Source organism: Oryzias melastigma, linkage group LG17 (assembly GCF_002922805.2).
Source record: "Oryzias melastigma strain HK-1 linkage group LG17, ASM292280v2, whole genome shotgun sequence".
Taxonomy (NCBI): domain Eukaryota; kingdom Metazoa; phylum Chordata; class Actinopteri; order Beloniformes; family Adrianichthyidae; genus Oryzias; species Oryzias melastigma.
The window spans coordinates 31,312,532-31,330,535 of NC_050528.1; the positions used below are offsets into that span (position 1 = coordinate 31,312,532).

Genomic DNA, 18,004 nt, shown 5'->3' on the forward strand with positions numbered 1-18,004 from the left:
AACCCCCTCCCCATCTTCCTCCTGCATTTACCAAACGTAAACAGTGGGAAATAGTTTGAGTTTATCAGAAACTCTTCTTTCTTTCCTTGCTTGATGGTTCCTAACGCCGTTTTAGCTCTGCTTTTTAGTGAACTGCTCTGTTTCCACTTGTGTCCTTGACAAAATCATCACTGTGGATTTTCCTCGCATACATTTTAGGCCTTTAATGCTCCACAATGTCCAGGTTTATTAATGATTTGAAGTTTTGCAACGAAACAAGCAAAACCGTTTAAATAAGCACAAGAAACGCAACTCAGGAAAGCAACGTTGACAAAGTTCTGAGCGGGGAAATGTTAAGGTCACTTTAAGGTCAATCCATTTGAGTTTGCTGATCTCAGTTAGAAAGTGCTGCAGTGTTATAGTAATCAGTTTATCAATAGTAAAGATTGCTGCAAATAATCTAACTGATGTATATAAGGTTATTTATTTGCCTTAGTAAGCAATTAGATTCATAATGCTGCATATCAAGTTATTTATGCTTTTATTTTGGTATTCATTTACTTTGCTGTAAAAATATCCCAAAATGGTTAAAGGATTTTCTCATAGAGGGACGTTTTTTGTTTATTTTTGTAAAGTGAAGTCCATTTATTTCAGGGTTTCAGGAGTTTAAGGTCATGTGATCATCTTATGATGAAAGCGTTCCCAGTGGTCTTAACATCATGATTATGTAGAGCTGGGCGATAAATCGATTTTGTTGATTGAATTTGAACTTGTTGTTCTAGACGATTCATTTTTGGGAAAAAAAAAAAAAAGGAAAAAAAAATCTAGATTTTATTCTCCCAACACTCACTCTCTTGGGCTTCCGTTGTTTGGAGTAAGGTCAGCTCACCAAAATGCAGATATGAAAGCAGTAGCTAGCATAGAGGAGCTTGCTCAGAGAGAGAGAGAGAGAAAAAAGCTGGTTTAGAAACAAAAACAAGTGCATGCACCAGAATAAATCAATTAAAAGTTTAATTTGGAATGAAAACATCTGAGATTTTATGTTTTACCCATATTGTCTATCCGTATGATTAGTCAAAATAAAAAAATAAAAACCCGTCATTTTCTGTAGTTTCTGCATTGTAGTTTATTAGAAATTCGTCTCAGAGTTATGGACTGTTCCTACTTCCTGTCATCTATCTGTTTACATACTCTCTCGCTAGCTTACAACCCAAACCTAACATTAGCGGTGCAACAACAATGGCGAGCAACATCGAAGCCACTGAGCCGTACAGTTTTGGTTCTGATTTTGTTTTGTATTTTCTGTGTCACAGCTACAAACTATTTCTAACTTTTTTTTTCTTCTAATTCGCAACAATTTGAAAAAATAAATACTCAGAAATGCAACTTACAGTTTAATTTTCTGTATACAAGTCCTCCATCATCAGAAAAATGCCACAAGAACATGTAAAAAGCACCATTTTCATCAGAGTAAGTCCTTAACAGTGGATTCAAAACAATGATTTATCATGTCTGAGAAACAGATTTACAAGAGTCTCACTTAAATGTCACTTTTAAAACAGAAGAGTGATGGATGCGCTAAGCGGCAGACCACACCCATCGCAAAGCACCAAAGTGTTGCTGCTCTACGAGGATTTCATGGAAATTTAGGATTGGAAGCAGAAATAATCTGTTCAAACTTCATTCTTGAGAGATTTATCTTCCACCACGCTGGCTTGAAGCCAAAGAAAAAGAAGTAGTTAATGCAGGAAGTTCAGATGTAATTAAATATGGCACAAACTTGTAATTGCACCACATTGTTTTAATCACTTGTTTTGTGCATTTTTTAAAGTCTGTTCTTTGCTTTTGCTGAATATTTTCTGTTGTTGCAATGTAATATATACACAGTTTTGCAGCTCTCCTGCGTGAAATATCGTCATTTCTTCTGATCATAAGCAGATGCATTTTTTGCCTGCAAAGAAAAATACAGCTGCTGCAGTTTACATCATGGAACACTTGAAAAAACAAAAAAAAAATGGAATTGCAGTCATTTGTTTTGAGTGCAAATGTTTCCAATCATTCCTTGATAATTGTGTTCTATACTTTAAAAACTTGTGAGTTTATTGTAATATATTATAATGGGCAGAATCAGACTAACACATAATGACCTCAAAAATTAATAAATAAATAAAAAGAAAGATAATTAGAAACTTTAATCCCTGAAACTGAATTGACCAATAACATTAAAGGCTTTTTAAAAAGTTTTGATTCATCTGCAATATTAAACTAGAGCACACAATGAAAAGTATATGATGTACTACGTACAAACAGATTTATTATCCCTCAAGCCCTTCATGAAGACTTTTTTTCTGAAATGTGTGGCAAAGCTTTGATAGAGGTTTTCTGTTTGAAAGCTCTGCTGTCATCTCCAGGCAGGACAGACTGTTGCAGCTATAATTAATGCATCGGACGGACAGCCGCACTTCAGCCAGAGACGCACACGGACGAGAGCGCAGCAACTTAACAGACGACTTCATTATGCAGACATGAAAGTACACCTTGATTTTTGTGCCATCTTGTTGCACAAGTATAAAGGTTGATTTTTGTTTAGATTTGCTACCAAAAAACAAAACAATAAAAAGTCAAAGATAAATTGAATTACCTTGTTTCACCTCTTCAAAAACATACGCGTTAGTTTGTCTAGTAGTGGCAATTTTTTTTGAGTTTTTGCTGGTTTTAACTGAATTCCACCTACAACTTACGATGTTTTAAGCTGTTTAGGAACTTATCTGATATGTTTTAGTCTATCTCACTGAAACATAATCAATGCATATGTAGTATAGAATTGCAAAAATGATCAAACTGATAAATTATGAACTGTGTTTACAAAAAATAAATGTTCCAGCTCGTGTGAACCAAAAAGAATGGGTGAGAGGGCAAAAATGTAGTTTCAGATGCATCAGACGCGATCTAAAACACATAAATGTTGTTCTTTGCAGAAATTCTTTAATGTTGCTTTCATTTGTGCTTTTTTAGTCAATTGTGTCTTGACTGGTTTTTAAGAGTTATTTTTATTGCAAAGCAGACAAAAATATTTTTCTAAAAACAGAATATTCATCCATTTTCCTGACCGCTTCTTCCCTTTCGGGGTCGCGGGGTGCCGGAGCCTATCCCGGCTACTGATGGGCGAAGGCGGGGTACACCCTGGACAGGTCGCCAGTCTGTCGCAGGGCAAAAACAGAATATCTCTAACATAATTAAATAAATGGTGATTTTTACATAATATCATTGAAGTTAAAGTGTATTGATTTTCATTCTTTTTACCCAGTCCCTGTGGATGCAGAGACCCTACAACCTCAAGTGATGCTCATACCCAATCAGTGTGAGGCTGCAGTGCAGCTCTTTGGCACACTTCCTTTGTGGATTCAAATCTAGTCTCCCTGTCACCTTGTGGACACTCTACCACTAGGCCACTGAGCTGGTCAAACCGAATCAGGAATAGTTCTAAAATATTGAATCAGTAAATACACTACAATTTTATTAGTAGTAATACCATTCCCAGTGTTTTTTTAATTATGATTATGCTTTTTTTTTTAGCCAAAATGTTTTCAAAAGAAGCTGTTTTCGAGGACATAGTTTAAAAATTGACTTGAGTTGTGGGTGGGACCGTTGGAATGAAGTAAGCCTCTATTGATATCCCATCATCCCTTTATTTTTACACCCTCTCCCACTAGTGTACAGCCTCTCACAACCCGAACCTAACATTATTGGTGAAACAAAAATGACGAGAAATACTTGGAGCTATCCAGCCGTACAGTTTAGATCCAGATTTCAGCTCAGACGAGGAAAACAAAGATGTTCATGGATCTATTTGTCTGCTAGTGGATGCATCAGATCCAATAAATTATCTGCTTATGATTTAATTTTCTTTACACTTAATGTATCTAGGCAGAACAGATTATGAACAATATTCTCATTTACAACTAATACCACGATTTAAGCAAAGAAATATCTCAGAAATGCAGTTTTAAGCTTCAGTTCTTTTATATGTGTCCTCCATCATCAGAAAAACAATACAAGAACATGTTAAGAACATCAAAAACACCGTTGGAATCTTTAGTTTTTTTTTTTTTTTAAATCCATGTGAATTGATGCAACTTAAATTATTGTTGCATATGAACTCATTAATTTTAATTGTTTAAAAGGATTATTGGACTGCACTTTCCTTTGCCTTCTTCCGTATAAATGTGAATATACAGATTATTGTCTGTCAGTCAACCCCCTGTATCTGCTTGTTTTTACTTTAACACAGAAAACCCCCTGTCCTTGTAATTTGTGCTTTTGCCAGTGAGCATTACTGCAGTAAATGTGGGTCCAAACGCTGCTCAGAGTGTCAGGAGAATGAGGGATTGTCACGGCCGAGGACCAATGTTTCAACTAGAACTGCCTTTTGTTCGGGTCAAATCTAATTTTCCACTGTTCTGCTGCCTCACAAAAGGGCAAGAAACCATCATTTAGTCAACGATTTAGTCATTTGACTAACAACTCCCAATTATTCAATTAATGAACAATTGACAGCTATTTTGGACCCGAAAGGGATTAGATTAAAAGTATTTGTCGTGAATTTATTAACGTGATGCAAAAATATCATCTTCTCCTTTGACCTTGGTTTTTAGTAGCAAACTATAAAAGAAAACTTAGGATGACCTTTTGATAAATTGCTGTTGTCCACCGAGAGCCATAAGTGTTTGTGCATCTGCAGATAAAAAACCCCATCAGCACACCTTCAAAAAGACGCATCTGTTTGTCAGATCAGCCGGTTTGTTTTGAGAATGACACATTCAGTTTAGGTGCATGCTGTTACATGTTCCCTCCCTGTTCTCTCCTTAGTGATGGCTGCTGCTGAGCAACCGGGCTCCAGCTTCCACCAGCAGCACTGCGCATAAGGCAACACACCCACCTTTGCCCTCCTGCCCTGAAGTGAGAGCGTTGCTATCATGTACAGCGTGGAGGACCTCCTCATTTCACACGGATACAAACTGCCCAAGAGCGGCCCTCCGTCTGCCACGCCTTATGAAAAGCGCCCCGCCGACGGCCAGCGCGAACTTGTGGACAACAGGGCGGGCCGGGGGACTCTGAACGGGAACGAGGCAGAGAGGGGGGCGTCCATCACAGGCATCTACGGCAGCAGGCAGGTGCTGGTGAAGGCCTACCCCACCGACAACGAGAGCGCGGAAAGGAACCAGAGGAGAAAAGAAGCCGGCATCGGTATCCTAGGTGACGCTCAGCCCTTGGGTGATTCTCTCGCCACAGATAGTGGGTGAGTATTTTTTCCCTGTCTTCTGCAATCCCCCACACCCTTTTACCTTCTCTATTCTCTTCTCCATTATCTTCTCACTTCAGTATTGCATGCAAAACTGAGTCTGCACTGCGCAGGGTTTTTTTTTCCTCCCTTCTCCTCTCTTCCCCTCCTTCAAGAGAAGACTGGCTGCAGCAGGACTGCTGACATTTCTTATGGTGAAATGTGAAGAAATATAAAATGTGCCTCACTACTCTGTGGAGCCGTTCAGACTCCTCCGTGGGGATGGGAGGGATGGGGCTTGCTCCTCCGTAGAGCCGTCTCTCCCTCTGCAGCCGCGACCAGGCGGGCAGATGCAAACAGCAGCACTAGACAGTCAGCAAACGGAGGGAGGGTGAACATGCCTCAAGACAGGAGCGTAATCACTCCACTGTAAACACTGGCACACTGAATCACGCCCAGCACGTGCTCTGTGATGTAAGCATGTTGCTGGGCAAGTATGCACAGCGCAGCTCCAACCCACCATACAGTAGCATATGCTGCTGAAGATGATCCATTGACATTGCTGCTGAGATGAATGAGTGCACTGACGAAGAGTGCTTTAGTGCAGTGCGGACTCTTTCTTTTAGATCACTTCCATAACTGCAGACCCTGAATATTAAAAAAGATTTTCATCATCAGATTTATTTTGTAAGATTTTACCAACTGCAAATCATCAGGAGGCTCTGCTGTAACAAAATTCATCCGCGCTGGAGACAGTGCAGGTCCTACTGCAGCATTTCTGATCAAAACCTTTAATGATTTGCTACCAAGTGTCTGTGTCACCAGGCAGACTTAAGCAACTCCGGTTTATGACTATTGATGGTTATTGCTAGAAATGGGTCATTACTTGACTAAAATTGAAAATGACATAAAATTTATTTGGATAATTTGACTGAAAAAAAACACTTTATTATCAAAGTTAAATTAAAGTGGCAGAAGGCGTTAAATTGCATTATCTGCCCCCGCCTTACAACAACCTTTTAACCCTTAGTCCTAATTGGCTGAGCAGCTACCCCCCTCCACTCTCCCCTTCTGCCCCTGCCACTCTGGTCAAAGTTAAAAAATAACCACTTTTTCTTTTTTTTTCTTTTTTTTGAATAAGTGGTGGCTTTTCTGTTAGTTTTATCTCCATAGCAACCATTTTATTTTTTGATCACTTTGAGGTAACGGACGGGTCTATGTGATTTTTAGAGGAATCGGCTAAAGTACATTTTTGGATTTCCCTAGCAACAGAGGTTTTTTGTTAACCATGTCCTCATTCCTAGAAATGTTCATACTGTATGTCACATCATTTCGTTTAGCTCGAGCCAAGGATTCATCCATTAACTTTTGACAAAATTCGGATAAAAAAAATAAAATATGCGAGCAACAGGGAAGCGCCACTTTCGAAGCTAACCACGCTGACCTTGTTTAAAGGGGCCCCACCATGATTTTCTTAAGGCTATCAGAGTGAACTATATCTATATATAAGATCATACATTACCTTTGGACCACTAAAAAATACATTATTTATGAAATTTTAAGTTATATTTCATGAGTTTTTCCCTACCCGGAAGTAAAACAGCTCGATTCCTGAAGCTCCGCTTGCCGCTCAGTGCGGCTGCAGTCGGCTCCATGACAACATCCTAGAGTCTGTGGCAGTATGTCTGTATTTCTCCCACGAAAATAACCCAAACTTCTTTAAAGACGGATGCACATACGATATATCTGCCTTTAGCTGGCCTGGCCATCCCTTCACTGCTCCACAACGCGCACGGCTCCTTCACGGCTGTGCCGGACCGGGACTTGGGGCGTGTCTTAAAGGAGCAGCACGTAAAAAAAGTAACAAACACCTATTTGAGCTGGAATTTATTGAAGGCAGGACACTGGGAGATATATGGTATTCTGCATCCAAAATTAAAGTTTTTTCTTCTGATTATTACTGGATAAGGGGATAAATAGAGGGTTGTTAGTCTGGGGGCGGAGCTGTCAGAGCAGACTCTTCCTGGAGGGAGCTGTTGCCATCGATCTTACATCAGCACGTTTCCAGCCGCTGGTTTTCATGGGTATGGGAGGGGCTGCTGCAGACGATGCAGGTTTTTAGAGGATTAAATGAACGGATCAAAATACCGTCTTGGGGTACTTATAGTGAGGAATGAACAGTAAAATCCATTTAAAACCCCCAAAAGTAGAATTTTCATGGCAGGGACCCAACTTCTGATTTCATTGTTTTTTCCAAAGTAGATTCCCAATGATGCTCGAGAAGTTATAAGGCAATTGATCAAAATCCCTAGGAGTTTAAATTTATAGATGATAAATCTTTTTTTTTTTCTGAAGGGTAACTAAACACTAAATCAACTTTTTTTTGCTGTTGACCTGTATAAATGAGGCTTTAAAAGTGCTGTCTGTTGGTCCTTGGCATATTTTTGACCATTTAAAATATGCTTGTTTAATTCTTGAAACTTGTCTAAAACTGCCTGTGTGCTGCCCCCTACAGGTTGAAATGAGTTATCACAGTTGAATTTTGTGATTGGTCAACTGGTGTTAGTACAATGTCCTTTCAGAAGTTTCATGCTCCAGCAGCTCCAATATAAAAGCCCGGCCCATCTTTGATTCTCTGACGTTCTGTCGTTATCGTATTAGCTTTAGCATGGCTCATAGGTGCATTGCCATCGGTTGTCAAAAATCTGCTGGCTTGCACAACTTTCCAGTAGACTTGAAAGATAAGCAACAGTGGTTTAGTTCAATTGGAGTTGAATCCAGCAAATTCCGCCCTGGCGATGGGATTTGTAATAAACGTTTAACTGTGGATTTGTCAATCACACATTCAAACCAAACTTACCCTGCTTAGCCCCCCCGCCCCCCTTTTTTTCCAACATTTTTCAAATATGGGCTGTGAGCGGAGTCAGCCTCCAGCTGCCCTATTGTGTTACCCTTTAATTCAAGGTCATCGAGGTTAAAGGTCAATGAGACTTTGGTTGTGGTTGTAGATTTAAGCTGGCGGTGTTTGTGTGATCAGACAAAAGTTTTCATTTTGTCAAGAGCTGGTGATGTAGGACTAAACATGCAGGAGACCAGGCTTTGTGATAGACACTAAAACATTTAATAAATAATTTGAAACATGACAAAACCCCAGAAGCAACATAAAATGAAAAACTGAAAACCCGTCACTTAAATAGACTGAGGGTGATTATATTAATAAAGACAGCTTTGAACAATCAGCCTTAACCTGTAGTGGCTGACGAGTGAACAGAACATGACAAAAAAACAAAAATCCAAGCTCAGAAGACTCATTTGTTTCCCATATAGTGCAAAATGCAAAAATTGCCAAATTTCACTCTTTGCCACTAAGTGACTGCCAAGCCCTGTGGCCATCCCATAATAATTTAAAAACTTCCTTTTGACATTTCTGACACCTGTGTTTTTTGATTTTGTTACTTACATTTGAAATATTTTTCTTGAGCCCTTTAAGAGATTTTGGCCTCATTAAGTCTTCAGTGGTTCCGGCCTCTTTGATGTTATCTTTTTACAGGTGGAGGGTCAATCACTATGCTCAAAAGTTTTTGAGTAGTAGGCGGGGGTCAAACTTTTGATCAAAGGTGCAGTAGGAAAGAAGAATTGCAAAAACTACCTGGTATTTACAGCATTATTACAATAATATGAAAAATATTATTTTATATAGTGTTGTTCACAAAAACTCATGTGAGCTCTATTTTTTTAGCTTTACACCCAAAAATGCTGTTAGTCCTAGTTTATTGTACAGATTAATTCCACTTTTTTATTGAGCTCTTTCCTATATTTTAGCTTTTGATATTTCAAACTGAGCCTGCTTTACAACCACACCTTTTCCTCTAATCAAGTTTCCTTTTAAACTACTTTCTGTGGTTTCATGATAAAAAAAGATGGAAAGCTTGTATGCACTTTTTTATGTCTTGTATCTGTCGATTGTGCTATATTTTTTTAAAGACATTGTTTAATCTTGCCGAGTGAGGGGATGTGATCAAATAAAATAGAGCATACAGACCCTTTTGCTTTTACATCTCATCGGGTAATGGGATGTTTTTGCCGAGGCTTAAAGAGCCACTGTCGCTGGCCAGATGACCAGCTTCCAAGACAGGGTCAGCATAATTTAATATGCAGATCATATTGCAGTAGCATCTAAATTTCATGGTGTCTTCAAGGGACTTTAGAGTTGCTGACTTAAGCGCATCTGTCTCATATGTGCAGTCTCTACTTGATTACGTCGTGCTGGAAAGCCAAAATACTGTCTTTGAATGAACATATAGATGGGCCACTTGTTATGTTAAAAGACATAAAAAAAAATAATAAAAAGAAAGAAATATGAATTTGTGAAAGTTTATATATATATATATATATACACACAGACGTGGACAAAAGTGTTGGTACCCCTCAGTTAAAGAAGGACAAACCCACAATTCTCACTGAAATCACTTGAAACTTACAAAAATAACAATAAATAAAAAATTTTTGAAAATATAAACAATCAAAATCAGCCATCAATTTTGAATTGTTGATTAACATAATTATTTAAAAAACAAACTAATGAAACAGGCCTGGACAAAAATGATGGTACCTCAATGAAAGATTGAAAACTATTTGACCAGAGTGACATGAATTACTCAGGTGTGTCCTTTAATTGACATCACAGGTGTTTTATTTATTGTTACTTCTGTAAGTTTTGAGTGATTTCGGTGAGAATTGTGGGTTTGTCCTTCTTTAACTGAGAGGTACCAACAATTTTGTCCATGTCTGTATATATACAAACGTATTTTCTGGACTATAAGTCCCAGGAGCAAAAAAATTCACAATGAAGAAGAAAAAAAACATATACAAGTCACTCTGGAGTATTAGTCACACTTTTAAGAGAAAAGTCCAACAATTATGAACAAATTCAACAAGCCCTACTGTACGTAACGTTGCATTTAACACCGAACGCGATTCCTGCCCTCTAGTGATTGGGGAAACAACCGCTAAAAGGCAACCGGTTGTTAGTGGAGAAAATAACAAATACATGAGCCTATTGATGTCTAAAAAAAAATCACAATAAGTTGCTCCTCAGTATAAGTCGCACCCTTGGCCAATCTATGAAAAAAAAATAGACTTATAATCCGTAAAATACGGTATATTAAAATATATATTTCCAAGTACACCAATAAACAATACTTTTATTTAACTTGTAAGACAAAGACATTATACATTGGCATGTTTATAAATGCCTGTAATTCTTTTGTTGAAACAACAGCACTGACTCTGTTAATGATGACCTTTTTTGTTTTTTATAGATTCTACGATGTTCCCAGTTTGACTTATTCGGAACCTCTGAGCTACGATGAGAGGGATCTTTCCTATTGGCGGAGGCGAGGTCAAGACTTCAGCATCCTTTTGGACTATGCTGATGGCAGGGAGCTAAGGGCTTCCGCTGGAGCCTGGAGGCCACAGGCCCTGATCACTGCAGAGGAATACAGAGCCGAGAGGCAAGCGCAGCAGCTATGGGAGGATCTTTCCTGGTTAAGGGATCCAGAAGCAGGCCCTGGTCAGCTCAGGGTGACTGGGGAAAGGAAGTGCCAAAGTCTTGGTACAGAGGACTGGAGGCCTGCTGTTGGTCTGGGGAGGCAGCTGTCAGATGGGGACGGCGAAAGGTGGGCCAGAGACCAGTATCGTCTAAGGACACCTGAGGGTTTCTTTCATCCTAGAACTAAAACAAAGTCTCAGTCTCTCCCCAGAGTTTTGTCACCTGATGGAACTGACAGTAGAGAGCTCATTCCATCAAGACCTAGCTTACCGGATAGACAGAGATTAAGCAGCACTGTTTTCTCTGGACCCTACAGCCGGTATGTTTATGGTGGTGTAAGGGACAGGTGGAGTAGGAATGCTGGGCCAAGTAGCCATGTTGCACTTTTACCAAAGCCCAGGTTCAGCCGGCCTTTAAAGCCTCCTTCATATGAGATTCACCAGCAGACCAGGGGTAGCGCTGAAATGCTTGCTATAGACCAGGGTGCCAAACAAAAGGACAGATCTATATACTACTCAAGGGGGATGGATTTGCGGCAAGACTATTTCGCACAACACTCTGCCATCTCTGGAATGGAGCCACCTGGCTACATCCCACCCCCCTCCTATAAAAGAGCACCACCCCCAAGAGCAGTTACTATCAACCGCAATGAACTGGCAAACTTTAGATGGAGAGCTGAAGCTTTGCAGATGTCTAGCTCTGATCCTGGAAGGTGGTTTTCCAGGCAAGGGAGTGGCTCATGGTTGGAATATTATGGAGAGCGCGCTGCATCCTATAGAAAACAGGTTCATTCTGGGCCTGAAGAAGAAACAGGTCATACTCGTCAACTACCCATTGAAGAACCAAGGGTGAAGCAAATCTCAGGAGGGCCTAGCGGAACTTCTCTAACCGACTCAGACAAAATCCATAACATCAACAAAGAGATTCCATCCGCTAAGACTTTAGGACAATCTACACATGATAGTGCCTTTCCTTCCCAACAGCAGCCAGCTCCCAATACCGAAACACGCAAAGCAGCTCCCAGCGACAACGACACCAGTAATCGATGGTGCAACAAGGTCATTATCAAGAAGAGTAACAGTGTAGGTCCTGAACAAAACCGTAGTCAATTTCTTCCCTCTTCAATTCTTGGTAAACCTCCACCACCACCGTGTAAGCTGCCAGACCAGGGTGTCTCTGAAACTGTGACAGAGGTAAAGAAAGTGGAACAACCAGAACCACAAGAGAAAGACAAATCTAAGAATCTAAAAAAGAGACTTAGTGAAACTATCTTCTGTTTGGTGTCTGTCCCTGCGACACCGCAGCTCACTGGGACAATTCGTGATCAGAATAACAACAACGAGAAGTCGCCAGATCCAGCAGGCAGTCCGAGTGACAACAAAACAGGCCATTTAACAAACCAAAGTCTCCAAAGCACATCTTCAGCGGAAGCTGAACTGCAAGCACTAACTGGTAGCATAGCAAGCAGCAAAGCGAGCAGTAGAGCAAGCAGCAAAATGTTTAAAAAATTACCCTGTAGACCACCTAAAATAAATCATTACAAGGAGCTCAAACTCTCTGGATCCTGGCCTGCAAATCAGTATAGAGACCAGGAGACTCAAACTAGCCCAGAGGCCGAAAAACCCACTTCTGAAAACAAGGAAGCACAACAAGAACCTGCCCCTCCTGGCACTGAGGTTGCTTCTGACAACAGCGCTGTAGTGGGCACTGCCTTTAGTTTTCCCATACAAGGTGTTAAAAGTCTTAAATTGTCAAGCAACAGCGCCTTCTCTCTAACCTCCACCTTCTCCAGCCAGCTGAACAAGAGCACAGTTCAGCAACAAACAGTCCCACCTTCAGGAAATGCGGAGGAGGCAAAACCAACAGCCAGCAGCGGGCAAGAGGCTTTTGAACAACTTCGACTAAAGCCAACCACACAACGACCATGGGATGCTGTCAAGGAGCTAGAGATGATTCAGAAGGAAGTTCAAGAGGAACAGCAGCATCAGATGAACAAGCAACCCAGTGTAGACAAGTGCATAGAGGATCTTAATGAGGCCTACAAAGACATCTTAGAGCTAGGCACTGCCGGCAATAAAGTCTCAAACGGTTCAGTCCAAATTCCTGAACGTATCAAAATTCGACTAACATCAGAACCTCTCAACAAGCCCAGCAGCCTTAGACGCAGTGCAGTAAGCTGGTCTGTTGACCCAGAATACAGAGAAATCAAGAGTGCTTTCTCCAGGCCAGCAACAAAGTCAGTAACATTTAGCAAGCAGCTTAGAGAAGAACTTCCAGTCCCACCAAGGGAGACAGGCTTCAGAGAATACAGGGTTGTTGCTCATCTTTCGCGTAGACGGAGCAACGATGGCAGGACAGTGAAACTTGACCTGCCAGATGAGCCCATTGAGACACCACTTTGTGACTTCAGCCCAACCATGCGGACCACAGCAGCTGAGGTACCATGGGCAGATCGACAGCCCATGCAAGATGCCTCTACCCTTACTAGTCCTCCAGATTACGAGGACATTTGTCAGGCTTTGCGTCAGTCTAAAGATCCAGCAGACAATAGAGGTTCTGCTGGCCTTTCCAGATCTAACGACTCAGAGCTCCTTCAAGACCTCAGTGCTAACTCTGAGGAAGATTGCCCCATTTGCAAAAGAGAGCTTGAGAATCAAATGAGACAGGGTCCATTGCCACCACTTCATGAGGAGAACAGCTCGGACAGCTCAGCCAATCAAAATGGCAGTCCGCCACAATGTGCTGCATTGGCGAGTCCAGCAGAAAACTTAAAAATGGAGGAGCCAAGTGACTCTAATTTGAGCCAGTCAGGGTCAGAGCAGGGTGCTGAAACAAAAGAGCAGCATTCACTAAAACAAGAAGGAACTGGTGAGAAATCAGGTGATTCTGAAATGGAAAACGTTGATATCTCATCTAATCCTGCAGAGAGCCTACCAGCAAATGAAGCTACAAAGGACCTTTTATATACATCCTTAAGTTTAGAAACTGATCTAGCTGCAGAACCCCAAGTTGCAGATGATCAAAGTGTTAATGAAACTGTCACAGAAGACGTTGAGCTCAACAAGCAGAAAGCAGATGAAGGAGGAGCAGCCGAAGGTAGTGCAAGCCAAACGACAACTGACATGGAAAGTGAGTTGGAGGAATGTACAACACCAGATGACAAGCAGGAGCAAGAAAAGAGGACATTTGCTGTTTCAGACCATCGGGTTGTCCTACGAACTCACCTGGGGAGGGACATTCCAAGTTTACCAGAGTTTCCACCAGAAAGACTGCCTCTTTCCGTCCCTCCAAACCTCGACAGAAGATTATCTCTGAGCTTGGAGGGAGAAAGGAGGACCAAAGGGCCTTCCCACCGAATCGAGGCGCTGCAGAACAAGCTGGCAATTTCCCCAGGTCGTGTGGCTGTTGAACGACTGGCCAGGATGAGAGAGGTGGATGTCATTTGCCGTGTGAGACGCTTGAGCATCAGGAGTACTGACTCTGGGGATGGGGAGGCAGAAGGGGAGAATAAGGAAGTGGAGGACCTGCATCCTGAGCCTCCTGTAGACACAGAGAACAATCAAGACAGCACTCCTTTCCAGCAGGTCGCAGTGGAGACAGTGATGCTAGATGAGAAGAAGTCATTGCTCTCAGGTGAGAACAGACATAGTAGACGTTGTTTACCCTCCTCAGAAATGTTGGGAGCTGTTGACAATAACTCGCTTTAATTGATAAGTAATTCATAAGAAATTTTTTTACTGTCTTATTAAATGAAATTCACTTTGATTATGATAATCACTAAATATCATTTTGTAAACAACTGCATTATTTTTTTATTTTATTTTCATTATTTAGCTTGATAAGAAGAAGATTATGAATGAATATTGTTGTTCTTCACGTCTCAGAGCCCCATGACCCCAGTCCAGGGAAGACAGTGTAGAAAAACCTCGTCCATCATCTCCATCTGAGGGTTTTAGCTCCAACACTGTGACCTGGCCACCTCCTAGAATGCCTTCATCTCATCTTGACACTGAAATGGCCTTCTTGTCCGACAAGAGCATTGTGTACACCTTCACCCTCGGCGCTGCATTGACTACTAAGAGTGCTGTTCCACTGCCAAAGGGAGTCCCTATTAACCACCTCCGCCTTTCCAAACTGACTTCCCGCCTCCCCTTCTGCTCTTGCCCAACCCATCCTCCTATAAGGTTTCTACTCGTTAGTCCTCTTGTAGCGGCTTGTCTTTTTCTATTCTCCCCCCTTCCCCTCCATGCTTTTCTCATTGGCACACATTATGCAATTCTGTCATGCATACTAGAGCTTCTGTCCATAGCGATAAAGCTGTTTGGCATTCTAAACAAACATGTTTGTTTACGAAGGGAGCCGTTAAGGATATGAATGTAAATGTTTCTTTTAAAGCTTTTATAGATGTAGAAAGGTTTTTGCCACAAACCTGTTATGTTGCATTTAAACTACACCAAATCAAACTGCGTACCTGATTGTGTTAAGACAACAGCAGTTTTAGAACTGGACATCACTGTCTTTGGCTAAAGAACTGTTTTGATTTTCAGATGAGGTAAATGCGCCTTTTTTTTAAAAGCCATCATCCCGTTTCTCATTGCTTTTGTACACACTGCAAACCATAGATCTCTTCAGTGAAGAGCGACTCTATACAAGATGACATGATAAAGCTATTATATGATACTGGTTCTACACAGAAGAGAGAAAACTGCCTTTTTTATGCCCATGCGTAATTCCTGGTCAGATCAGGCGAGGTCTTTGATTTGTCCCTGATCAATTCAATGTAACTCTAAAATTTCCAGGTAATTTCAGGAAGCAATAAAGGCACAGACTGAGTTGGTGGTCGGTAACTTTATTTAATAGAGGCACGTTTAGGAATTTAGAACAAAAAAGAACAAAAAAAGAAATGTAGAGCAATATTGTGGAATAGTGGAACTACCTGTAGGAACCCTTGTGGGAAGTCTTAATGTGAACATGTCATTCAGACCGTATTACAGGGAAATGGAGTCGTGTCAGGGTATATGGGCGCTTAACATAGGGTGGGTGCTTTATTTCATGATATATATATCTATCCTCATACATCTGTGCTGTAAAAAAAACATTTCACTGAATATTTATTTTTGTTATCATCAAATTGTTAATCAGTTTGCATAATGTACAAAATAAAATATATTTTAAATATTTGAAGAGGAATTTTGTATTTAACCATGAAGTTTTATTTCTCCCTACTTATATTAAGCTGAAAGTATCCTATCTGTGTATAGTATCATTCTGAGAGTATACATACTTTTTTAGTGCTTTAAAATTTATCAGAGCGATATAAGCTGGGATGACCCTGTGGTGTGCCTTGAACACACAGTTCGATTTCACTGAGCAATTGGGTTCATCGCCTTGAGAGCTGACAGCATGGAAACTTTCTGATTGTGCCATAACTTTCCTATCCGATAGCGCTTCTTCAGAAGTTAAGACGTAATTGTTGGACGCTCTTTGTGATATTTGACATTTCCGTCCACCCTAACTGTATTTCCTATGTTAGTGGTCTAACACGACCTGTGTCTTTATCTTTGTCTTTGTATGTCTTCCAATTCATGTATCGTTACGTTGTCATGTTCAATAAAATTTGGATTCTTTTCTTTTCCTTCTTCCCACCCTTTCTTATTTCTATCCCTCTTTCTAACCCATTCCTTTTCTTTCTATCTCCGTTTCTTTCATTTCATGGAGTTTAAGAGAAGGTCTGTTGTTGCCAACACTGACTGCACAACAGGGTAGTGTGCTATTCTAAGCTCCAAATCAACAACTATTAGGGAAAGATTAAATAAAATTAAATTTTCTGTTATGTTTCTTTTCCTCATCTGCAGTACGGTAGGACTCTATCATCCAGAATTGGTATGTAGCATTTTACAGTTGTAGCATTTGATCAACTCAGACCGTTGCATCTGAATCATCTCTTGTATATTTGAACCAGTCATGTCGCATTATGTGTGCGTTACATCACACACACCACAAAATGCCAAAAATGTATGTTCTAAGCACTGTTTCCCACCGTCATGACTTGCTGCCACGCCTCCGGCTGGAGCAGTACAGTAGCATTGTGGGTCTTTCATGCTGTTTATTCGGAAAATGCAAAATCTAAACTGTGAAGCTCCAATAAAAGCAGAAGTAGGATTTATGAGAAGAGGACAGCATGAGCTCCAGCGTTTGAGATTAATCCAGAGTCAGCATCGCAGGGAGGAGAAGCTGGCTTGCCAACGTTACTAACACATCTCATCTCCAGTTCACCATGAGTACTGGAAGGCCTTGCCTCTGGTTTTTTTTGTGCAAACTGCTCCCCCTAACAACCTTTAAAAAGCTATTTCAGTACGCACTCACCCCTGCCCCACTCCGCTCCCAATAATTGGCATGTTGGGTACACTTGAACATAGTGTCATTTGACTTTTTGTACTGCAGGTTATGTGCAAACATGAAGTAATTATGCACACTTGTAATATTTTATATTTTCATATGAGATTTAAGTGCTTTTTGTACTCACAGACATCTTCTTTCTTCTTTGCATGAACTGCAAGAGGGAGGAAGAAAGAAAATGTCTTACATAAAGTATATTTGCATTTGGTACTCCAATAGCAAACCCGTGGGCAAAATATTATGTTTCATAATATCATTTACAAAACTATGCCAAGTATTCAAAAGCTATTTTTAGAGTAATTCAAAAAGGAACACCTTCATTTTTGTTTCTTTGAGGACATGCCTTTATCTTTTTATCTATAAATACTAGCATAATCCATGGTCATATGATTGTGCTACTGTTGTATATTACTGCAGTCTGATTCATAAATAAACTCTTTGCATGAAAGTTGTGTTTGTGATCAATTTCTGCTCAAACTTTGGACATAAATATTGAAAGGATATCTTTCTTTGCAAATATGGATGCAAAATTCAAAAAGAAACGACTGCAAGGTCAGTGTGAACATCAGGTTTTACAACCGGTCAAACTTTACTTTCGGATATTTGACTGAGTGTTAAAAGAACAAGACAGGAGCTTTTATTTTGTGTGTGTTGTCACATATGTACTCTTGTGTACTGGCTGTTTCAGCCCAATTACCCTGCCAGACTGTCACACTGTGCTACACTTGCTGGATCAAAGCACACAAACACAATACTTGAGCTGAACTTGTGAAAGCCTCGCAGCATGTTCTCTG

The 18,004-nt window shown here is 40.5% G+C and overlaps 1 protein-coding gene across 2 annotated transcripts in view; it reads left to right on the plus strand.

Moving 5' to 3' along the window:
- LOC112151788 (junctional protein associated with coronary artery disease) overlaps positions 1-17,658 on the plus strand; it is a 19,181-nt gene extending 1,523 nt beyond the window's left edge. The window contains exons 2-4 of one of the 2 annotated variants that reach the window (XM_024280862.2): positions 4,849-5,278; positions 10,582-14,444; positions 14,696-17,658. In XM_024280862.2, the coding sequence (XP_024136630.1) occupies positions 4,956-5,278; positions 10,582-14,444; positions 14,696-14,730 (4,221 nt within the window). In that variant the 5' untranslated portion in view covers positions 4,849-4,955 and the 3' untranslated portion in view covers positions 14,731-17,658. Of the gene's footprint in view, positions 1-4,848; positions 5,279-10,581; positions 14,653-14,695 lie in introns of those variants that run through there. The other variant, XM_036216372.1, reaches the window with a different exon arrangement.
- The last annotated feature ends 346 nt before the right edge of the window (positions 17,659-18,004 follow it).